Below are 24,619 nucleotides of genomic sequence, written 5' to 3' on the forward strand. Positions count from 1 at the left end.
TCAAACAAAAAAGTGTGTTTCTGGCGCTTTCATTGTTTAGAGGTTATGTTATTGCAGTTGCCCAAAATCATGACAGATCAACAGGTTGCTCAATTTCGCTGAAATCAACGGATGGAAATTTATCTATATTAAAGGTGTTTTCTGTGATTTTCGCTGCAATTTACACTGCCAGATGGACATGTGTGACACAAACGTGGCCAACAGGAGCCTAGACAGCTTTCTGGCGGACGAATTGGCTCCATTCTCCATGAGAGAGCTTTCCGGCGGCGAGCGTTCGCCATCACCCATCGAGAGCACGCCAAATACTTCACTGGACAGCCCATCACACTTCCAGGAACTTTCTTTTGATTCGCCAGACGCCAAGACGTCTCTTCAGGCAGACTGTGATATCAGCTTCGTCTCGATTGAGGACGTGGATGCGTGCATAACGCCGCGGCCAAATTCCAGGGAGCGACAGGAGAGTCTAGAGACCATCTTTGAGGACGTGCTTTTGGACACACCGCCTCGGAAGCATCAACACACTTCTCTCATACGCAAGATGGTGCATCGGAAGTTCCTGGAGCACAGCCCCGAAGGATATCCCAACAATTCTCCGGATTCACCCACAGGATCTCCTCTCCGGAAGAGACTGAAGGACAAATGAATCGACAACACTGTGAAGTGCAGGATTTTGATTTGGTGAATTCTTTTAATTTGGCATAGTTTTTTTTTGTTTAAAAACAAAGAGCATAACCTCACATGTGGAAAAATGCTTCCCGGCTGACTGAACTCAGTACTGAATAATATACAAATGCTCTCTTGGTAATTAAGAATTTTGTAGATGAAAACTATTGAATTTGTGTAAAATCATTTTATTTGTATGCTTCAATGCCATACTTTGTGAATAAAGACTTAATTTTTTCTGTAAAATAGTTTTTATGAAGGTGTTTAGATGTTCGCGGATATTCGTGAGTTTGTATAGCGACGAGTTAGGGGAAAAGTATGCATTCTGCGAGGCTGCCAGCTGGGCTTATCAGAAAAGTGACTGGAAAACTGTTTTGATTTCCTGTTTTTGGCGAAAACTTGATTTTATGGATAATTCAGCTCTTAATACAGTGAGTATTTGACCAGGATCCTGTTAATTGGTGCTGAGAATAAGTGTTATTCTGTCAACAGGCTCACAGATACGCAAGAAGGGCGGAGGCTCATTTCTGCTACAAGCGCTTCGATGAGGCCATTGATTGCCACAAGCAAGTGATCGAGCAGCTCCACAATGCCATTCGCCTAGCCACCGTAGACAAGAGCGTGGTGTCCCTGCAGTTGCAGCGAGAGTACCACACGAAGCAGATCGAGTTCCTGGCAATGAGGAAGGCGCAGTTCGAGAAGTATCGGAAGGCCATCGAGCAGGAGAAGGGATCTGAGTTCTGGGAGCAGAAGGAAAAGACGCGCTCGATCCAGACGGAGCTCTTCAAGGCCCTCGAGAGCTCAGATGGTTTACTTGCGAGTCTCTTGGCGAAGACACAACAGCCTTCCGAACAGAATCAGCCTGAGAATTTAGCTGAGACTCTTCGGGAGTTGCAGTCCTTCAACAAACACATCCACACTATGAGTCACATGCTGGCCGAGCAGCTGGACGGCTGCATAATCGATGCTGATGTCTTACGGGAGAAGATCAGGGCAGAGATGGCACCCAAAGATGACGAATCTGACGACAAGGAAGTCGCCAGCGTGAAGTCGACATCGCCAGACAAGACAGAGTACAAGGCTGTGGAGTCTCTGGACAACATCCTGCAAGATATCAACGATATCCAGGAGATCCCCACGCTTCCACCCCTGCAGCTGCCCACCTTTGACTATTCCACCTTCAGCGATTCCGGGAGCAGCGCCAAGGCGAACTGAGGTAAGAAACCATTGAAATGTCCATGGAGGGGAAGTGGAAACACCGCAAGTGCTCTCAGTAAAATCCGTTTATTCCGGCTACCGCCTGGGCAGCCTCCTCAGAGGGCTCCGGCTCACTTCTTGAGGAAGGGCGGGGCGACCGTGGACACGAAGTAGGGCTGGTAGGGGTTGGGGTTGAGGTAGTGCTGGTACGAGGGCGCGAAGTAGGGATTGTAGGCGTTGTAGGGGTTGTAGTAGCGAGGCTGGACGTAGTAGCCGGTCTTGGGGGGCACCACAACTGACTTGGGAGCCACCACGGCGGATGGTGTGACTGAGACGACAGGGTGGACTGTGCTGCTCTCGACTGGGACGACTACGGATGCAGCGGGTGTGAGGACGCGGGCGGCTTCCAGAGGAGCCACTTCGTCGGGCTGCTGGGGCAGATGATCACCGTAGGCGCGGTAGCCGTTGCGGTCGGCGATGTAGTGCACGGTGTAGGTCTTGCCGTCGGGTGCCACGTAGGAGTAGGAGCCACGGACGACGTGCTCCAGTCCATTCTGAAGGCTGCTCTCAACGGCACGGATGCCGTTTCCAGTCTCATATCTGTGAAGGGATTGTGAAATGTTTTCTTCTTATCTCGATTCGAAACACTTTTAATCTCAAAGGACTCTTCTCTGCTATTTTTCTTGCAGATTTCTGACACTGGCAGGAGTTTGTAATAGCTAAGTAATATTTAAAAACAATGAGATAAGTTTTTGATTTGAAATGACTTACTTAAAACTATGAAATTTTCAGAATAAAAGTGTTTTTGAAAGCAAAGAGAAGTTTTCAGAAAGGCTATCCTTCAACATTGCTAGATTATGCTGCTCTTTTACTGAAACTCTAGAGTGAAGCTGAGATTGAAATTCTATGGAAATCAATAGACAAATAGCTTTTGGTAAAAGCAAAGTTTTCTGACCTCACTTATTGCGGATTCTCAATTTAAAGTCAAGCAAATCCCCAGAAATTCACAGACAAAATGGTAATTGCAACAGGAATGGTAATTCTAAACTCTTCTTCAAAAATATCATTGCTGCATTATCAAATTTCTCTGGATGTTGCACATGTTTCGCCACCACTCAGGCACAACTTTTGCACTTTTGTTGGTTTTTCAGAGAGCTTTTGAAGTTTGAAATCAAATGAACAAATCGGATATTGTTGTGAAAATTGACCAGAACAGCTAACAATTTTTTGGTGATTGAAATGTGTGGAGTAATAAAAAAAAAAGTTTTAAAAACTTCAACACGGGATAGACCAAATTTCCACCCAAATTGGTCCAAAATTGGTTTGATGAATGAATTCTTTGGCACGGCATTTTTTTATTTGGCCGAACTGAATTTTCTACACGTGCGTGCGAATATAGTTTTGCGAAAATTTCCCTCAATTCGACAGTGAGGGGGAATTTAATTAAAATTTACATTGAATTCTTTTAGTTGCTGCGCGAGCCCAAAGACGCTGAGTTAATCTCCCTGGACTGTGGCAATTTGCCTGAGACTGAGGGTGACTGTGCGAGATGTTGTTGCGTGAGACGAGGGGCGGCGGGAAAAAATTGACATGAAATTAAATTGTAAAGGAGAACGAGCGAAGGAGTTCCTTTGAGCCTGGGCCTCCTTGAGACTCAACATGCCTTTTCGCAACTTCCGCCCAGAGTGGAATTCCAGTTTTTTGTGCACGTGGGACTTTCGAGAGTGAATGAGAGACAACAATTTCCCCCCCATTGAGTCATGTCAAGTGGAAATGTGGAGAACACAGCATTGTCCAAAGTCGTGTTCGGGAAGGACAACGAGGGTAGTAGCTGAGTGGCGCTGGGAATTTCGGGAATTTTAACGAAGATCCTCGGCGGGCATTCGACGGCTGTGCCTTAGTTTTCGCGAGTGCTTCACACACAAATCCAATGACTACTCACTCGTAATTGTAGCTGCCGTCCAGATGGGATTGCGAGCTCTGCTTGAGGATGGGCGCGGCGGCTTCGGCCGACTTGTAGGCATACTTCACAGTGGGCTGGTAGTCGAAAGTGGGCGCAGTGTAGACGTGGGGGCGGCGGTAGTTGAACGGTTGGTAGTAATTGCTGGTGAATGGGCTCACAAAGACATCGCGCACGTCGCGAGTGTCACGAGGCTTCTCGTCCTTCTTCTCCTCCTTCTCCTCCTTGGCAAGTGCAACTGAGAACAGTGCCAGCAGCAGGATTGCAATCACCTGAAAATCCTCATCACTTCAGGAACTTTGGCAAACTTTTCAAATTAATGTGGTTCGAATTGGTTTCTTTTTTTGGGTTCTTTAACCAGGATTTCCGTTAAACATTACACTGAGTTTTAAAAGTTTTAATGCACTCGCCACAAAGAATCGCGGTGTGATAGCAATTAAAATATTTTCAAACCAAAACCAGGAACAGCCATTTAATTAGCAATGCGTGATTCTAAATTGGATTTATTTAATTTGATGTTTGGTGTTTTTCATGCATTTTCCATATTGTCATGCTCTACTTAGTCATTCAATTAATTATACATTAATTAACAATTATATTTCATGGAAATCATTATGCATTGAGAAACTATATTTTTTTTATTCATATTTGGTAATTGGTTGTTACAAATCATTTAAAATGTCATTAAAAATTAAATGATTTTTACACGTCAGTAAATGCAAAACTTTTCGCAATTGCAAGTTATAGTAATGAAAAGCGAACGTCATCAACACTTGGTAAACATTGCTGAGTGTTTTTCTTAAAATTTTAATTGAAATGTGCGATGAAATGAATTGATAAGTATATATTGACGGTAAAATGTTTATAAAATTTCAATCAAATTGTCAATTGCATATTTGCAACCATAATTTGTAGAATCCAAATATAAATTGAAATGTGACTGGAAATCCAGAGTATAATTGCATTATTTAACCCAATTTATTATGTGACGAACTGTGTATTCAGAGGCGAAAATTCTATGAAAAATTCATCTATTCTGAATGCACAAGATTTTAGTTTCACTATTGCTGAGGACTCATAAATTTTTTTTTCTCACCAATATTTGGACATGATCAAATGGCACAGACTTTATGGATCAACTTTTAGACGGTAAGCCAAATTTACGAGTAAAATTTGATAATGCATTTGCTCTTCGTGCGGAGGAGCTGAAATTTAAAAAATCCCAAATGGATCAAGCGGCCTTTTGTGCTACCTTTTCGAATTTTAATTGGTCAAATAAATATTTCTCATCTCTTTTAAAATAACCAATTGTTTGGCGAATGGCCTCTCGTAAGTCACTATTTAAAATACCACATGTCTCAAGGTCTTCAAACTTCACATTTCAAATCACTTTTTCAGATCACATTGAAGAGGCACTGTTAATGAATGTTAACGTCAAAGAAAAGGATTTTGTATTCTGTTATGATGTGAGATAGAAGTGGATGTGAAAATACCAATTTTTTGCTTTGTTATTGTGTTTATGTATAAAGAAATAACTTCATCATCAAATGACATATTTTACAAGCTAACAACAATCAATTATGAAATGATAATATTAAGTCATGCGAGTGAACATCAATCACCGTGTTCTTTTCATCCCATTGAATTTTTGCGACTCTATCCACAGCTTTATTAAAAATTAAAAAAAAACCAACCCCTCAATATAGTGAAAAGTATAAAAATTCCATTAAAATTTTTTGTAGCCCTTTTTCTATCGCATTCCTCATTGAATATTCATGAACACAGTTTATTACGTTTATTATTCACAATAATAATTAATAATGATTGAAAATTCTTACCGCCTTCATGTTTGGACCTTTTTTGTCTCCCGTTTCGGGGTTGGAATGTTAAATGAAATTTGGTGAATTGATTTTTAATATCACCCTATCTGCTGTTTGGCCACTGCTACGATATCGCCTGCCACAAAAAACCACACGATGTGCTCTATTGAAGATATGACAAAAAACTGATCTTGAAAATTCTCAGCGTCATACATTTATATATGGAGCAAATCTGTCCGTAATTTGCATACATAGGAATTTTTGAGTTGGAAAAGCAAACAGAGAAAAAAAATGTGAATCCGAAAATCTCCCATTTCTCACTCGAGTGTCCATCGATGTATTGTTATGTGACGGTGAGACAATCACCAAAATACCTGAAAATACCACACAAGAGAAGACGAGAAGTCTCACAAGCAATTATTCAGTTTCGCTTTCATTATATGGTCAGCCGAATAGGCATGGGAGGAAATGGCGCTGAAGAGCGTTTTCGTGGTTTTCGTTATATTTGGGATTTGCCATCCGCACTGGGCTTAAATGTCAAGTTTAAGATATTCCAGCGCGCGCTCGCGGGAGGAAAATTCTCATACACCGAACCATCTCTGCGGATTACTCACTAAACTGGGCGCCTCCAGACCGCGGAGAAAAAAATTACGTGCCTCCAAAAAATGTGGTTTATTCGAATCACTCCAATAAATTCTTTCAACATGTTTAATGCCACAAGTCTGCGGAAGCGTCGCGAAAGCTCTCTGAGATTTCATTAAATTTGAAGTATTTAGGGTTTCGCAGTGCCATGAGGAAATTGATGATGCACAAAGGATATTATCAGAGTGGCATTATTTGCTACTTCATTTTCATTAGGATAAAGTTTTTCGGCAATATAGATTGGCTAGACAGGTAAAAGATGGAAGATTGATTGATGGTTTTGGCCATGATGCAAATTAGTAACTTTTGTGGATTCACATTTCCATCATTATACTATTGAGAATTCTTCGCAAATACCAAAGAATTAAAGAGGATATATATTTTTGCTCTCTTCTCTAGATTTTTTTCTCCATACCTATATTTATTCAAAGTTTCCGAAACGTGCTTCAGGATGGAAAATCAACTTGACTTTTTTCCTCCCTGTCTCATTGATGGGGAGACGATGAAAAATTAATGGTATTTTCTACGAGTAATTTAGAAGAATTTTAAATTAGAGCAGAGAAGAAATTTCTGCTTTACTTTATTGTTCTTTTAATGAAAAGCACATGAATTTCATTTTTACTTGAATGGCGAAGTGGTGAAACCTGAAAAGGCGATTCTGTATATTTTATTTCATCTTGTCGAGTACACTTGCAAGTCTTTTCAGTAGATTTTCACCGCGGTTTATACGCGCCGCGGGTATACTTTTGACGAATTATTGAATTGCAAATATTTAAAATTAAATTCAAATGTGAGAAATATGTATGCAAGCTTTGAAGTGGGGTTTGATTTGTTTGAAGAAGCTGTGCTTACAATTCAGATGAATTCAATTTAATTTTACTCTGTCCAATAGACACTCTTGTCAGGAATACAAAAGTATGACTATGAGAGTTCGACGTCCAGCATGGATGAATAAAACTATAAAATTCTCACACATAAAACGTATTGAGAAAGAGCAATAAAAAACAAATTGTTGACCATTGAGACATTAAATATACGATTCGGAGTATTGCCCAAAAATGGTGTTCATTAAAATAAAAGGACTTTTTCCCATCCACATCATTATAATAATTCCACAGAAGATAATTTTACGTCGGTGGGCATGACTGTAAGTCGTTGAACGCATGGGGACTGTAATTTAACTTTTTTCCCCTCTGAAAATTTCTGGCTCGTGTGAAGAGACACCGCGTGATAAAATGAATATAAAAAAGCTTGGAATTCAGGAAGAGCGACAGAGGTGAAAATAAATTTCACTTTTCCGGACGCGTTCCGATGGACGAATGGAAAAAATTTTCTCTAAATGGTTGTTGTTTGAATTGCTGGGCGTGTAATTAAATTTCCAGCCCGATTGAGGCCCGATAATGTTTGTGTTAGGAAATCATGCCTTGAGGATATTTTCCTCGCGATTTCCCTAATGCGTATCTTTTGGGTCGGACAATAAGGTAATTTGAGTGTTTAAACAAGAAATTGTAGTTTTAATAAGATTTTGATGCTGCGATAGGCAAAAATTGAGTAATCAGGGAAATGTTTTTGGGAGTTTTTAGAACACAAATATTTGATCAAGATGTTTTAGCGTCATGGGATTTTGTAACACATGGTAAATGGAAGGCTCTCAGTATAAATCAATACGCTGAATACGTATTCGCATATGTGATATAAAAAAAAATCCTGCTGATGAATGCAGTCCTGGAACATTTGAATAAAATATTAGCAGAGAGAGAAACATTTATTATTCCCAATTTCTGTTACTGAAAAATTTATTGCAATTTTAGGAATTTCGCCTCTATAATTCTATAAAAATTTTCACATACTTTGAGTGCCTTTCATGCCAAATAATTCGCATATTCAACACACAAAAAAAATACTGCATTCAAATGAGATCAATGGTATTCATGGTCGATGGAACAATGGATGATATTGAAAATTAATAAATTAACCATCAACCTGTTACTCGGTTCGAATGCAAGCTCTGAGTTTTCTCACAGACTCATCGAACAAAAGAAGGCACATCTGAACAACCTCTTGTGTTCGTGATGATGAAAAAACAGCGAGGAAAAGGTAAACCACTAAGAAAAATGAGGCAATGAATGACCAAATCACACGAGAAGAGACTTTCCAGAGCGTGGAAACTTGTACAGTGCTGAGCGCAGTGATGAATATTGTGGGTGGCGCATTATTAATTGACTCCAAACCAGACCACATAATTGCCGAGTTTGCTACTGAACATCGTCCTCCATGGTTGTGAGACAATGAGGGGGTGAATCACTTGTGTAATTCCGCAATATAGATTTATTGTGGCATCAATTGTACCTCCTTGGGCAAATAGGTGATCATGTGAGGCTCAAAATGATATAGAGGAGCTCGCTCTTCCTGTCGTCGCCTTACTGCGTGTCAATGTGTGTGTGTGTGTGTGTATATATGTATATTGAGTCCAATATATTACTTCCTTTTATTCATATTACTTCCTCTCCTGATAAATTGCTGAAGCATCTCCAGCCCTCTTCCGCCCCATCAATGACAGTGTGTAGATGAAATGCCGACAGGTGAGGCGCATGTGTTACCCTTGATGAAAGACTTTTAAAGAGCTATTTGCAATATATCAAAGATCGGCGGTGTGTCAAATCTCATTTTGCCTAACAAGAAACATTACGGCAAGAAAAGTGCCATCACACATCTCAATAAGGTCACTTAAAGCTATTAAACTCGGCTGGACATCTGATAAAATTGCCATGAGACGGAAAGTAATCCCATACAGATATGATTATGTCTGGCGCTGTGCCAGAAATAATAAAATATGATGGCTCTATGGAGCAGTGATCAACAGTGAATTTCCATAAAAATCATATTTAGTTTATCTAATAATTCGCATAAAAGGTGTTTTCCACTGACTATAAAAAACTCGTGTACATAAATTTTATGAGACGATGAGTGACGCATTCCGTGGACTGAAAGATATTCAAATTTTGTGTATTTTTGGCAAGTTTTTTTAATCCAGATAAATTCAATAAATACCTCGTGAGCTATTGTCATAGTTTTATCGTGGCGTGCACGGTCAAAATTAGAAATATCATAGAGAATTGTTGTCAGCATCCGCGTGCCAAGAGATTCTTGGTAGAGAACATCCAGAAAGAGATTTTCAACAAGGTCTGTCATGTTATTAAATAATGTCCATCAACCGAGAGACAGGAAGACGGAACAACTTGCAATTGCATTCTCTGTTCAGATTGCTTTTTATCAAAGAGAAGAGCTAAAGCGTGTGTGATTTTTTTTAAATCTTAAAATTAATAAAAGTCTGAATAAAAGTACTCAATTTAATACATTACTTCGCTTGTGCCAGAAATATACATCGCACATGCAAGTAGTAAAAACAGTCTCTTTTCCATATTATTACCCTCTAAAGAGATTTTGCGAACGAGTTGTTTTAAAGTTGATGGGAAAAAGAGATGGAAAAATGTCAAGTATCCACCAACGCTTTTCAACAAGATCAAGGTTTTACGGCGAACTGACTTAAATGCCAATGGACTCATGATTCTGTGCTTGAATCCCAGATGGAGATTACCCTTGACGGCACTCGAGAAGGGATTCCGTGGTGGAAGAGGAAGTCGACTTTCCTCTTTTTTCCCGGGCTTGAATAGATAAATCCTGAAGGTGTGGCATGTCTAATGAGAGTTTGAGCACGGATAATCACGACTTTTCAGTTTCTGCGGAAATTGTATACCGCATTGGACTATTATTGTCAACGATGGGCAATGAAGAGAGGAAACTTTGCATACGTGACGAAATATAGTTACATAGTTGAATAATTTTACATAGGCTGTATGTGTGATAGGATACCGAAATTCTTCATCGTGTCAAGAAAGGGATTGGTTTTTCTGCTTTATAAACAGCGTTTTAGAGAATTTGTGAATTGATTTAATCTTATTGGCTAACTGTCGGCATTTTTCATCACTCCATTGTCTATTTTTCGCTAGAAATGGGACAGAATTGCGTTGTATGGGTATTAATTCGTGAACAATAGGCTCCTCGAATGTCGCCTTTATGCTCAAAATTTAATGATACGCGCTTGAAGCTTTGAAGGCAAAATATCACAGCCGAGTATAATATGCGATAAGTGTTCTTTGTGAGCTTTCGCAGTATGGCGGAAATCGATTCTTAATATGCATTATCTCATGGATGACTTCGTCTTTTATATTGGCACAAGATGAAAAAGCCCCCGAGAAGGATTGCTTCTCTCATGAGGGATGGGCTCTGGGGTGGCTCTTGATGGTGTGTTTCTGTGCGAAGTCACACACGCTGAGAATGATGGGTAAACCGCATATAAGAGGGTTTTCCACATCCATTCTCGTGCGGTTGAAACGGCAAAAATGGGAAGGAGGGATCATTTTTCACGCTTCAACACGAGGGGCAAGGAAAAATGCTTGTGATCGCTCTCCCTGCAGATGCACTCAAAAGATACGGCTTTGTGGTAGAGGTATAAGGGCAGATCCGAAGGTGAGATGATTACGCAAGAATCAGCACTTGTTACTAATGGGTTGGAAAGCTCGGATTTTGTAAAGTTTTGCTTGGATAACTCAAAGTGTGGAGTATTGTGGAGAAAGAGAAACTAAAAGCATCTGAACTTGAAAATTTTCTATTAGTAGTCAATGGCAAAGCATTATTTCACTCTGTCTGTAAATAAAGTTAAACACTTTTTATATGCACAAAGAACTTTCTTTTTCATTACATTTATGTTTTTCTACGTACAAAAGTGAAAAAGTTCTCTAAATATTGTGAAATTCCATGTAGCTTTGAGCAAACAATGCTTAACTGGGGTTTTTTGTCAGCACACCAAAAGCGTTGCAAAAAATTCATATCACATTACTGTGGCTTTGTTGAAAAAGCGAGAGTGGTGAAAAAAACAAACACGGTTGAAGTGAGAAGTGATATATAGTGGAAATTTTCCTCCCTTTCACAGTTTTACCCAGACAAACACCGGTTGGCCAATTCATCAGGTTGATAACCGCAACATTATGTGCATGGTATTCAAGTACGGAAATGCGGCGAGAGTTGGCCACATGATCTGCGATGCAACATCCAATCCCATGAGTTTTATGAAATTCAATTTTGCTGTATTTATTGAAGGCATTGCTCGCTGTGAAGTGCATGATAAATGTGTATCAATTTCAGTAGAGAAGCCTGACACGTCTCTGGCCGCAGGCAGTGCCATATGACGCCATACAATCCATCATGCAGCACACCTTCAATCAGACCACATCGAAGCCACACCGCAAATTGCTTATCTTCTGGCACACAAAGAAACCGCCAAAACACCCCCACTTTGATAGCAATTGGTTCACCCACCCTAACAATTTCATCGCAATTCCTTTTCGATTAATTCTTTCTATTTCACGTTAAATAGCTATGGCTTCACCCTCCGGGAGGTATTAGATACACGTTTGCAGTTCAATTGAAATGTTTGGCCCGTTTCACAATACAATCTGTTAGTTTATCCATGAGAGAGCAAAGGTATGTGTAATTTATCCTCTAACGAATACCTGTTTTCTGAGCTTTAGGTAAAAGCATTGCTCGTATAGAGAGAAAATTGACAAAATCTAGTTTCTCTCTTCATTTCTTTTTATATTAGTTATAATTTTGTGATAAAACCATTGTATTCAAAATTGGATTAGAGTATATATATGGTATGGAAATCGGAACTACCATTATGTTTGGAGCGTATGCTTTAGCTCTAATGATATTGATATTCAATTACTAATAGCAAATTACCAGATTTTCTATTCGAGCAAATTCCATGTCTTGTCTGGAATTTCAATCAAACTAATTGAGTTTTATATGCCCTTAGATGTTTGTATAATTGAAATGTGTGTGTTTGAGGAAATCAAATGTGAGATGTGCTTTCGTCCCGATTTAAGAACGAGAAACACTTTACAAAGCCACTCTATTTCACTTTGGCAGAACTCTAAATGAACGCCCAGGGATGTCTATCCTATAAATGAGTTGTGCTGTGAATAGTGCAAAATTTTGATAATTGCTCCAAGGTATGTTGCGAAATACTTTTCCTGGTCCTCAAAGACTTGTCTATGGAAAATTGCACATTTCGCCTGGAGTACTTACGGTAATCAGTCTATCTGTGCCTGTAAATAATTCATGAACTCTTGAGGGGACAAATTAGGTGAAGATTCATGGGAAAAATGATAGGAGAGACTTTTGAGAGTCATTTTGATGGTGTATATCGGGTAATTTTGGAACAAAACACTCTGACATGGATTCGATTACCATATCAATAGTATAGTTCCCTTCTTTTCTCTCCCCCCTTGGCATTTTCCGCTGGAGTGGGAGTGATTGCTCTCGATGCTGTACATGTTGAATATTGATGAGAGGTTTTCCCTGATCAAATTTGAATTTGCAAGAATAATCGAAAATTTTTCGGTGTTGCTTCCATTTGTGGAGGGAAATGTTTTGGACTCCCACACCATCGTTTGCACGAGCATTTTCATGCCACAATTCAATATGAAAAGTTATTCAAATGAGTAACACGGAGTCAGGAAAAGTCAAGTGAAAACATCATAATTGCGACACGGCGGCTAGTGGGGGTGCCAAAGAGGGTTTTTCGTGGTTCGTTTGCGGTAGAGATTTGCTGGTAAATCGAATGAAATTACGGATGGTTGACCGTGAGACGAACTGGAGAGCTTTACATATTTTTGCGTGAATCTCAACAGATTGCTGTCGTAAATATTGATCCACGGCCGATATGAATTTCAATGTAATGTCACGCAACGATTTGCCTCTCTTCTCACCACAAAGTGTTATTGTTGGCAAGAGATGTGCCGGCCTTGAGGCTTCTAACTTTTACTCTGGATACTTTCCAATAAAATGACAAAACACCATGAGCATTCCCACAGTCTGTATAGACAGAATGCCTCCCCATTTCGCACTAATGTACTGCCGGATGCCCTCTGCATACTTATAGACACTCCCGGAAAGGATATACTTAATCGATTGGGCAGAGTGTATTGAAATGGATGTCACAGAGGAAAATTGTTGGAAACATTTCGCCATGATGGCAAACATTGACCTCAGGAATTGTGCTCAAAGGGGAAAATCCATTTGTGGCACTTTAGCCTTTTATATTTCCTTTTCTTTTTTTTCACCCTTCATCTGACGTCTGTTTTCCCTATACAGAAATTTTATTTGAATTTTTTCCTCTTCATTTTGTGAATTGAAAATATCATTAATTATATGTTCATCTCTAAAATGTTAAATGTGTCAATACCAAGAAGATGTAAAATCAATTTTCGTTCATTCCCCCTGAATTTCACCGGCTGAAATATGTTTGTCGGTGGATTTCGCTGGAATTCCACTCGATATTTAAATATAGATTCTCATAGCTGAATATTTCCCTTAAAAAGCATTTAAAAGCATGGAGTTCCACTGAATCAATGTCTAAATTGACTTTTCAAATCCACTATGTGAGAGGAAAAACGCTTAATTTCATCATAAAATCCCCTGTAGTTTTTAATTCAATTTTGTACCTGTGAAATTGAATGAAAACCGTGTGATTTTGCCAGAGAGTTTACAATATTGAAATATTGGTATATATAGTTACGTGAAAATATATATTTGGAGTTTGGACGCAAATAATGATTTAAATTAGACTGAAGATCATGGTGCTATAATAATGTAAATTGGCTTTAGTAGTAGCATTCAATTGCACATAGATTGCATTTGTATCATCAAATTAAGCAATTTATCTGGCTTTGAATATTGGATGAAATGCAATTATGGATTTCCAGGCATTTAACCATAAATAGAAAATATGGAGTAAATTGTGTGCAGTGAAGCTCAAGTATTTATATGTGCAATTATAATAATCTATTTGCATCTCGATGTTGTGACATTATGGAAATTCAAACTAAATGGAAATTTCACATTTCATCATAAGCATCTATTGACATACCTTCCGTTGAGGTGTGAAGCAGTTTATATGTTAATAAGAGTCAAATATGCACCTGAAAATTTGATGAGTTATTTCATAGAGTATATAGATGAAAGTTCTTTTCAACATACTCGAAAAAATTAATACCTCCCTTCATCCAATTTAACATGTAGTAAAGTGGAGGAACTTTCTTATATTTTTCATGTTTCTGACTTGTGATATTTTTTTCCTCCTCACGTGAAAGCGAAAAGCAAAAGAGAGGAGTTAATTCTTCTAAGGAGCTGCTAAACACTAATTACTTCCTTCAGATGAATTTTTTTCTGGAAGTTTAACAAACTTAACATGACTTAATACCATAAAAATGTTCAATTATTTTTTATGAGTTTTTTTTTCTCTTTTCGTCACCATAACTTTCACATGGAAAATGTGCTTATGAAATTGCCTGAGCGAGGGCAAATGCAAAAAATTGAGACTTTCGCTTTCTTCGATGGTGAAAATTCATGAGAAAAAGAAGCTGAAACAGGCGAACGTTTCAACCTTTCAAGCATACACTTGGCTAAGTATAGACTTTGCGATATAGAGTTACACTCCTTCGATAGTTTACTCTTCCCTGCCATCAGTTTGCAATATTGTCGAACGATGGGGTGACGAGTAAATCCATGTGATTGTGGCTTTGCGGCTCCTTCATGAAGATCGATACTATTTTACGATTGTGAAATGTCGGATTTAACCAGCACGCGACAGCGTACTACAACTCTATATCCTTATATTACATCCATAAGGCTACAAGAATCAAAGAAAGTAACAATGTGTGGTGTGAAATTACAATCAAACTTTCTGCAATGTACGTTGAAAATTATGGCTTAGTAGACTATCTTTAATTACTTGAAAATGAATTGTGAAGCAATATGGGGAATTTTCTCAGCTCATATGAACCATGTAAGGACTTTTCGAGCAGTTGCGAGCCGGAATGTCGAGGACAATTGCTTTAACGTGAATGCTCATTGGTAGAAAATCACGTGAAGAATTAATGAAGAGAATTACAATGAGCTTTTTGATGGGACACCCTTCAAATGTGACCCGTTTAATGGGACTTTTTGGGTAATTATACCCTTCGTAGTTGAGGCAATGAGATTGTCATCATTTGTCCCTGGTTACCGTCGAAGGGACATTTTCATTAAATTTATTTAATTCGCTGGCGTCTTATATCTGTTCATATTCCCTTGTTTATGAAGTGGTAGCACCTTAAATCTACACCTTAATCTACACTTTCCAAAGTGACTATTTGCTGGCATCCACAAAACTATGTTTACGCAAACTTATACGCCACACATTACGTGCATTTTTTTGACGGAAAATCGTTCAGTCTATTAACAAAAACACCCTAATGACTTTGGAGAATGATTTCGAGTTACTATAAGAAATACTTACCAACATCTGTATGGATGTTCCACAGAATTTCATTGTTGCATAAGATTGTAGCCATCTGTTTGCAATGGGACACCTTGCTTTCTCTCTCTCTCTTTCTTTCGCAGCTAAAAATAACAACATACCACAAATACTGTACAATCTGCCACAAAACACGAGGAGAGTTGGTCCAAAAATATTCTAAACACAAATGTCAGGCATTTTATCTTTACCAAAATGACTTCAAAACATGGTATCTTTGTGGTGAAAAGGTAGAGTGTACTTTTAACATCCGCAAGTTAATTTTTGAATTAAAGAGGAATTGCCAGTGCATCGCATTATTCCAGAGTTATGAAACAATGCTTTCGTACAGACTTTCTGGTTGCAGGCTTCATAAATGTGGATTTTATATAATATGAAAAGGGGAAATGATAACCTCATGACAACTTGAATCAAGAGAACGGAAATGAAGACTTTCAATTTGCCCGAGAATAGCCAGCAAGAGTAAATTTAGCAATATTCCCTGAATAATCAAATTAATTGAATGATGAAAGTAGGAAGCAATTCTGTTACAGTTGATTGTATTGAAAAGCGTTTTACCAGCGGAAAATAATACACTTTTCTCTGTAAAATAAATTTCTTTAATTTCTAATTCAAGTTTACATGAACTCACAATATTATTCACTTAATACTCTTCCACATTCAGGGCTATAATTAATCCGAATATCATGATGTCGCTTGGACTCTGGTCTACACAAGTTCTACATGTAACATTTACTTGAAGATTGATAATATGAATAGTGTATGATGTGTGGTTTGATGCTCGGCGAGAGAAGATTCTGTGCTCTTTCAGTAATATACTCTTTAGGGCTCTTTCAGTGAGTATATTATTGGAATTGCATTGATTTGTGGATAATTCCCTCACGTTCTAAATAGACTATGCAATATCTTATATACTTTGGTGTTTGATTTAGAGATTAATAAGTGCTCTCCAGTTAAATATTTACTATGAGATTGAAGTATCAACATGTACTGCTATCCTTAATGCTGCTCTACTCTACATTAAATAGTTTCACTATTTTTAATTTGTATTTACATTCACATTGGCTATTAACCTATAGTCATTTACGATATTTCATATATGTATATATTTTTTCTCTTTCTGGTCAAGAAAATATGGCAACTTCAAAACTCTTCCACAACATCTCTGGAATTATATATAGATTGTTTTGAATAATTATTTCAAATTCATCTGAAACACAGCTTCTCACACAAATTCTAAATCTACAATTTACTCCAGTAAATTATCAGTCTTTCGTGAAACTTATTTATACATACAGGAAACAAAACTTAAATTTCTCTTTCATACTATCAACAAATAGGATATGAGTGCATTTTTGAGTTTTTATAAAACTTTTTTTTCTCTCTCTACAATGCATTTTCTAAGTTATATTCACAGTTGAGTATTTCTGTATTTCATCCAATTTCTCTTATTCATTTTTTACATACTAAGTTCTGTTTCGGAAAACATACAGTGTGTCTTAGATGAAAAGAACTCGCCAGAGAGGTATTTACAATATAGATATTAAATTAGAATGAAATCCAATATTTATGAGACAAATGTGAGCAAATTATGTGGTAAAAAATAACTTTTTAGAACTCTAATTTAATTTACAATTGCATAAAGTGTTAAACAAGTTGTGGCTCAAATGCTTCAATGTCATGTGTAGACATAAAGGAACTTTATAAAAGCTGAAAACAGGAATTTTCTGTAAAGTCTCACTAACTCCATTTACAGCGAAGCTGTGAATCCAAGTGAAAATTACATTCAATTGACGGTTAAATTGCCTTTGGGCATACACAGGCTTTGTTAAAGTACTCTCAGTGGTCTTCTATGCGAACAGTACACAAGAGTTCTTCAACGAGTTCAACTAATCTTCGACAATATGAAAGTTTGACGAGGAATATAAACTTTCTTTAAAAGTAATTCCCCCTTTCAAAACTAATAGATTACTTGTTTATTAAATTGTCTGTCCATGTTCTGTAAAATAAGGGAAAATTGAACACTTGAATATGTTATCCAACAAACACTGCACATGATCCTTTAATGCTATGAAACAGATGAGAAAGTCGTCGATAAATCACAATTTAACTAACCTTAATGCATTGCAAATCAACGTAATTGATTTTATCCCATGACTTTCATGAATGTTTATTAATGAGTTGCAATTGCGGCGATTCTCCTCCTGTCTTAAGTAGACTTTATGCTCGGCTGAGAGTGGGTTTACGATGTTGCAAATTGCTGGAATTCATCTCACACCGATATCCCGCTTCCACTTTCTCAATTAGCCTCTTCCCGGTGCCTTTTTTGCGTCGTGCTCATGCGGGATAGACGATCTCTTGGGAGCTATGTATGTACAGGATATAATCCATAATTTCATATACAACATCGATTATTACGTCTTAATGCCTAAGAGTTTCTTGAAAGCCCTCCTATAATCCAAGTTGAAAATGGTGTAGATAATGGGGTTGAGGGCCGAATTGATGTAGCCGAGCCATGTAATGAAATTGATTAACTTGTCCGACGGACAACACGAGCCGCAAAAGGGTAGGGTGACGTACATAATAAAAAACGGAAGCCAACACACCACGAATACACCCATGATTATGCCGAGCGTCCGCGCCGCCCGACGCTCTTTCGACAGGGAGATTTTCTGCTTTTCCTCGATGAATTGGTACATACCACCTGCGCGACGCATTGATTGCTTCTTGGTGTCCTTCCTCGCCTTGTCCTTGTCGTTGTCAGTGGCGATAGTCACCCCATCACCGTTCGGCTTTGCGCTCTCCGATGACGCTTCCTGGTTGTTCTCCGTGACGGAGTCCTCACGAACAACCGGGGCTTCCAGAAGACAATCCGTTTTCTTATCCTTGTCCTTCTCGCGCTTCTCCAATTTCTTCTTCTCGCGCTTCCGTCTCTTCTCCAGACTCTTAGCATTGGACGTGCAATCCGAGACGTTGGGGTGCTCGTTGTGATTCGTCTCGCTGCTCACGGACTCCTGGTCGGGTGCCGGGGCCTGAGTCTCCTTGCCGCCTGTGCTCCGCAAGGCCATGGCATTGATCTTGGATGCCCGGGCACGCTCTCGCAGTCGTCGCCGGGTGGCAATGTAAATTTCGATGTATACAATTGTCATAATAACTAGGGGTATGAAAAATGAACCTAAAGACGAATAGATCACATAGCCACGCTGCGCCGTGAGCTGGCAGGGATATTCGCTGCTGAACTCCTCCGGCCAGTCATTCCAGCCAATCAAGGGTGGCGAGCTAATGATAAGGGATAGCACCCAAACACCCGCGATCAGCAGCAACACTCTCTCAACCGTGCGCTTCTGGGCATAGTTAATAGGGTCGGTGATGGCCCAGTAGCGATCCAGAGCGATGGCGCACAGATTGAGGATGGACGATGTGCAGCAGAGCACGTCACAGGTGAGCCACATCTTGCACAGGTGGATGCCGAACTCCCATCTGCCGAGGAGGGAGTACGCCACATTGAAGGGCAGCACCAGCACCGCCACAGTAAGGTCCGCCACGGCTAGCGACACTATGAAGAAGTTCTGCACAATCCGCAGCGGTTTGTACGTGAATACACTGAGAATGACGAGAATATTACCGATGATGGTGAGGAGTATGATAAGCGAGAGCACCAAAGCCGTGGCGATGGCTTCCCACTGGGGTACGGCCAAGTCTATGCCAAGAACAGTTGGGTACCACACTTGCACCGCTTTGTGACATCCCTCGTTTGAGGAATTTAAGCTAGTGTTGTTCATCATCACTGTCGTTAAGGTCATGTTGAATCCAGTCTGCTCAGCACACGGGCAGCTTCAAGTAATCTCCTGGTTACGTGCCCGGCGTAACAAAGTGCAGGTGCAGCGGAACATGATATCCTCTCATGAGGGCTGACATAACACACTGATGCTGCAACGAGACAAAGGATGACCGTTAAATAATCGTGACCGAAAATGCCCAAAATATTATATCAGGCCAGAGTTGGAGGGATTGGAATATGTAGAATAAGGATTGGTAATCGAATTAGTGTAAGTGTTAAAATGTGCAAAACTTTTCGAATATAATGGGTTCACAATAAGATTATGCAATTGAAATGTTAATAAAGTGTTTTATTATCAAATTATCATCACTTTGTAAACTATGGTTTTTATTTGAAAGCTTGCTAAAAGTGCATAAAGCAATTGAAATAGAGGAATAGTTCCTTACAATGCAGTATATTTATACAAATTGAGCTGGTTTTATAATTGCAATAACTTCAAAAGTATATGACAAGTTTTACTTCCTTCTGTATTACGCATTACCCTAGTTTCCTGTCCCAACATCTTTTGTATATGTACATACAATTATCAAAAGTTCCACTAAAATCAATTATGATAATCAATTCCTCATTTAAAGTTTCCTCCCACTTTGTGAAAACATCTCTAAAGTTCCGTCAGCTCTGTGCTTCTCGCTGCTATTAAAATAATTAAGTAAAAACCTCAAGTGACATGGAAGGGTGTTTGCCAGGAAGGCGAAGGAAGTTCGAGTTGAAGAGAGAAAAGTCTCCCTTTGCTTTTTCCTTTTACTTTTAATGCGAAATTCCATAAAGTCAGTGTACAAAATGTTGGGGTATTTGTACGTTAGTTGAATATCAAGTGAATTTCCTTAATTACAATTAGCTGTTTAAATATATACCCACACTCATTACATAGACAATTTTCACCGTCCGACACGCTGTCGAGCTGTTTTCCTTTCCAGTCAGCAAGCTCTATGGCAAGGCCATCCGGAAACTTTTCTATTAAAATATTAAATTCAAATTCACCAGCCGTGCGTTTCAGTCCTCATTTCCAGCGTGCACACTGAACTTTAGACATGCTCCTCATGCCACTCGTCTTGACGGTGTCGTGCAAAAACATTTAATCCCCACCTCCTACTTGTGCACGAAGGGAAAGTGCCAAGTCGAGGGAGTTTTGACATGGAGTGCCACTGCTGAGAAACTGGATAAGGTGCAAATATTGTGATAAAAGTGTGAGAAGAAGCATGTTTTAATGCCATGTTGCAAAAGGTGGCTTCCAAACTATTGGAATGAAATCGTTTATGTCTAAAAATGTCGTCATGAATGGGCTCTTGCTAGTGATCTTCCTCCGTCTGTCCGAAAAGTTCAACTGCCATTCAGTTAAAAAGAAATTCTCCCTTAACTTGTAAATCTTTGTGCCGTCTTTCCTTGCTCTCCGCTTTTATGGCGATTATATGGGGCATAAATTGTGTTTAGTAGTCAATGTTGTCATCCAAACCTCCCTTGGGGGACTTTTGGGACCGAATTATCCATTCATGAATTTTTTTCTTCATCATTTTTTATATCGTGTTCATCGCGTAAAGCATAGAACGTTCTATTTTCTCACGTCATCGATTAAAAGGGGATATCATGTTTAAATATTTTCTCATTTAATCTATTTAATATATCTTGGCGAAACTTTGGCACGAGTTGATGTCATCGGTTGTAAATTGAATAAACATCACAGCTTGGACACTAATTAAATACAAATAAATTGGTTTTATTTTTGCCGATTTCCTATCAAACGCAGAGCTGTGATTTGTTTTCTTCAATGCGAGGCGCGTTTCTAATTAATCGATTAAATCACATTCTGTGGCTTTATATAATAATTACATGCAAATACATAAATCTGCTAGGATTTTCCTATTACTCACAAATTGACATAAACTTGCCTTACTCATATAAAATCTCACTGTGCACAGTATGCTCGAGAAAATTACATTTTCCCAAAAATTAATTATTAATGATCGCAGCAAAGGAAAGCCATTTTCCATTTTTCTTCCTTCTCTTTCATCACAACCACGTGTCTAATATAGCAATGAAGCATAATAGAATACTGCACAGCAATTATCATAAAGAAGATAAATAGTCATTTCATATTAAATGTATTATCTGTTGGCAACTTGAAAATAATTGGATTTTTCTCCTCTCGCATGCCGCGTCGTCCTCGACGTAATCCCCATTCAATCTCTTGGAACTCTCCAATCACTTGTCAATAAACAAACAATTAAAGTGAGTTCTGTCTGAGACGAAACATCTTCCACAGCATCAGCGCTCCATTGAGTATCGATCAATTGAGTTTCTCAAGCATTTTGCATACTCGGTCAGACATTTGTCAGCAATTTCGTTTGTAAGGAATGTGGAACAAATGATTTGGGAGATAAGTGCCTAGAATATTATGAACGATATTAAGAAATGTCTCGCCATTTGCTGGGGATTTATTGAAATTTTATTTCTCTCGTCAAGCGTGGGACAAATTGCCATCAGGCGAAGTGACATTACCAATGCCACAATAAGCTCTATTTGATTACCAAACTTACTGATTTATTCGGTAGCTAATGAAGTGTGTCGAATGAATTTCATCTTTATTTATTTCTGAGATATAGATTCAACATGACAATTCAAGGGGTATTTCATGCAGCTTCTGGCAATACAACTTTGCCCATTATACTTCAACTATGGCTTTAACGAGATTGAAAACTTTGATAAATCAATAGAATTCATACTAAACCGAAGTGGAAAAATTCGCACTTGAATTGTTAAAAACTTTGAAGAATTTGAGACTATTCAAGATACATGAACATTTATTATGCGCTTTTAGCAGAAGCAGCTATTGAAACTTCCAAACGAAAAATCATCTGGTGCTCCAATGAGAGAATGAGAAATTTCTCCCTCTGGCAACTTTTCAATAGATCATTTAAGGCCGAATGTGAAATTCCAGACTTTCACGAGTTAATATGCTTAGTTGTTAGGATTTCGTGCATTCAACAGATGATGGGGTGACTTTTAAAAGCACCTGACACAGGGAAGCCCGTAAATCTGACGGAAAACACGAGACTTGACGTGAGGAAGTGGGTGTACAGTTATAGGAAGTCTGACAAACCCCTTCGTTATGCTCCGCGTGGCTTATTTCTTCATACGGCTTCGTGCTCACAATTCAATGGCTCCCATATGAATGATGTATCGGGAAATTGTTTGTGATTCCTCAGCAGCCAAAAGGAAGCGTGTGTGTCTATGCCAACAATGGAAATGTATCTTGGCATAAAGATGATATTTTCGATGAGGGAGATAAAGTGAAAATTGAGTTAATTGATGTGGAAGGAGGAGAACTTTTGGTATTATGTACACAATAGAGTGCTAATTATTGATGAAGGAGTTTTGTGTTTGTGTTACCATCTTGGATGGTCGAGAAGGAGGAACTTTCTCAACAACATCTCAACTTGATTGTCAATCATGCTTGGCAAGTGACAAAAGACAAATTTAATTACCATCCAGGAGATACACATAATCACTTGGGTGAGTGTCTTTGCCCCCCAAAGAGCTTTAAAGTATGGAGAGCGTCACATTCATTACGATATCAGCCGACGTGAGATGGTGCGATGGCACAGCGCGATGCATGACAGGAAATTTTATCGACCTAAAATTTTCACGCAAAATGACAAATTTGCTCTTCGTCTAAACATTCCTATGATACCATCCCTAACACAATGTAATTTAATTTTTTTTTCCCTCCACACATGGAAGACAAGAGCGTGTTTTCTTGAAGGCGGCCCAGCAACAAAATTTATAGGCATTTTGTATTACAGGAATTAAAATAAAATTCTTGCCAGAGTGTGTTCTGTCATGTGGTTTCCAAGTGGCATTGAACAGAAGAGGAGGCATCCATGGCGTATTTTTTTCATCCCATTGCAAATATACATGTTTACATTTGCGTATTCAAATTTTTACGCGATCGTAAAATGAGCTTTCATGGTACATACTTATGTGTCGTGTTACATACCAATATTCCATGGAAAATGCGATAAGAGAGAAGCGACATTGGAATCGTAACCGTATAATTTTGTATGGTGGTTAGTGAAGATAGTTTGCTGCATTATGCATGTGGACTTTTAGGTGCTCCATGGGGAGAATTCTGCGAAAGTACCAGCATACAATTAAAAAGTTCTATTTCTGCCCCCAGATTCACAATTTCAATGTAATTTGTCTATTGAATTATTTAATTTAGCACATTTAATATAATTAATGTGCAAAGAGTTTTACGATACATAAAAGGTAACACATTGCCGGGGGGTTAACATCTCAAATAGATTGGTAAATATTCCAAGGACAATAAGTTTGTTAAGAAGTAATTTTTTAAACTATCATTTATTTTCTTTATTCTATAGTTGAATTTGCATTATTCTAAACCCCCTGCTCGCATACATATAGCATTACTTATGTATGTGAATAAATTGCATGATTGTACAACATTTGCTGCGGAAATTAATGAGTAATGCTGAATTTGCTGAATGTAAAAATTATATTTTCATACAATTGAGCTTCAAGTGTGCAGAATTGAAGTGGCAATGGCGAGCAATTTGTGGTAGACCATCCTATTCAATTGCGTAGTGTAATATGTATCATTATGCCTTTGAATATTATCCCACAAGTTGCGAAGAATGTACTTGTGTTCTGCGTTGTAGTAAATTGAAAATTTTCTGCTTGAATACTGCTATAATAGAAATTATAAATTGTATTGTCATAAATTGGATTATATGTCAGTGAGTACAATGGAATTACGACGTATCTCTCTTGAATGCTATATAAAGAGGGATTGAAAGGATAAAAGAGTTGATTTATCAAAGATTGACTTCGCAACTATTTTCTCGTGTCGCGCAGTTCAAATTTTAATGAAATTCTAAAGTGAATCTCTTCTGCGAGGAGTTTATTTGTGTCACACTCTCCACTTTCATTCAATTCTCTTTTCGCTCCCTTTTTGCATCAAAGCGCGTCTCTGGGTGAGAAATATATTCTATTTGTCTTCACTTAACCAGTTTAACTCGTTTAACTGATCAATCACAAGCGGCGATAAATTAAAAGAG

At 38.5% G+C, this 24,619-nt stretch overlaps 4 protein-coding genes across 6 annotated transcripts in view; 2 read left to right on the top strand and 2 right to left on the bottom strand.

The window, feature by feature from the left end:
• The first annotated feature begins 27 nt into the window (after positions 1 to 27).
• On the top strand, positions 28 to 885 carry LOC132261302 (uncharacterized). Its single transcript, XM_059760116.1, has one exon. The coding sequence runs from the start codon at positions 173 to 175 to the stop codon at positions 641 to 643; it is 471 nt and encodes a 156-aa protein (XP_059616099.1). The 5' UTR covers positions 28 to 172; the 3' UTR covers positions 644 to 885.
• An 88-nt stretch (positions 886 to 973) lies between these two features.
• LOC132261235 (nuclear receptor-binding factor 2-like) lies at positions 974 to 2,671 on the top strand. The gene is made up of 3 exons (XM_059759985.1): positions 974 to 1,094; positions 1,156 to 1,879; positions 2,550 to 2,671. Exons 1-2 carry the CDS (start codon positions 1,071 to 1,073, stop codon positions 1,876 to 1,878), a joined length of 747 nt encoding a protein of 248 aa, XP_059615968.1. The 5' UTR covers positions 974 to 1,070; the 3' UTR covers position 1,879; positions 2,550 to 2,671.
• Positions 1,903 to 9,474, bottom strand: LOC132257273 (cuticle protein-like). The gene is made up of 3 exons (XM_059754115.1): positions 9,334 to 9,474; positions 3,803 to 4,092; positions 1,903 to 2,460 (listed from the first exon to the last, which is right to left on the bottom strand). Exons 1-3 carry the CDS (start codon positions 9,472 to 9,474, stop codon positions 1,992 to 1,994), a joined length of 900 nt encoding a protein of 299 aa, XP_059610098.1. The 3' UTR covers positions 1,903 to 1,991.
• A 6,805-nt stretch (positions 9,475 to 16,279) lies between these two features.
• Positions 16,280 to 24,619, bottom strand: part of LOC132256401 (putative tyramine receptor 2) — a 34,986-nt gene continuing 26,646 nt past the window's right edge. Inside the window, exons 2-3 of one of the 3 annotated variants that reach the window (XR_009468217.1) lie at positions 17,819 to 19,633; positions 16,280 to 17,702 (exon numbers count right to left, since the gene is read on the bottom strand). Coding sequence is in view for 2 of the 3 variants with exons in the window: in XM_059752815.1 (XP_059608798.1) it covers positions 18,118 to 19,506 (1,389 nt within the window). In the remaining variant the exon portion in view is untranslated. Of the gene's footprint in view, positions 19,634 to 24,619 lie in introns of all 3 variants that reach the window. The other 2 variants (XM_059752815.1, XM_059752806.1) reach the window with 2 other exon arrangements.

This window comes from Phlebotomus argentipes, unplaced genomic scaffold, assembly GCF_947086385.1.
Source record: "Phlebotomus argentipes unplaced genomic scaffold, Phlebotomus argentipes genome assembly contig_6, whole genome shotgun sequence".
NCBI classification, from domain to species: domain Eukaryota; kingdom Metazoa; phylum Arthropoda; class Insecta; order Diptera; family Psychodidae; genus Phlebotomus; species Phlebotomus argentipes.

What these genes read in the sequence shown, in the direction of transcription:
- LOC132257273 (XM_059754115.1), bottom strand. Translation starts at nt 9,474, where the DNA reads ATGACAGACCTTGTTGAAAATCTCTTTCTGGATGTTCTCTACCAAGAA. An exon ending in CTATGACAATAGCTCACGAG is followed by an intron (nt 4,093 to 9,333) that starts GTATTTATTGAA and finishes GAGGATTTTCAG; the next exon opens with GTGATTGCAATCCTGCTGCT. An exon ending in GACGGCAGCTACAATTACGA is followed by an intron (nt 2,461 to 3,802) that starts GTGAGTAGTCAT and finishes ATCCCTTCACAG; the next exon opens with ATATGAGACTGGAAACGGCA.
- LOC132261235 (XM_059759985.1), top strand. Translation starts at nt 1,071, where the DNA reads ATGGATAATTCAGCTCTTAATACA. An exon ending in ATAATTCAGCTCTTAATACA is followed by an intron (nt 1,095 to 1,155) that starts GTGAGTATTTGA and finishes TTCTGTCAACAG; the next exon opens with GCTCACAGATACGCAAGAAG.
- LOC132261302 (XM_059760116.1), top strand. Translation starts at nt 173, where the DNA reads ATGGACATGTGTGACACAAACGTGGCCAACAGGAGCCTAGACAGCTTT.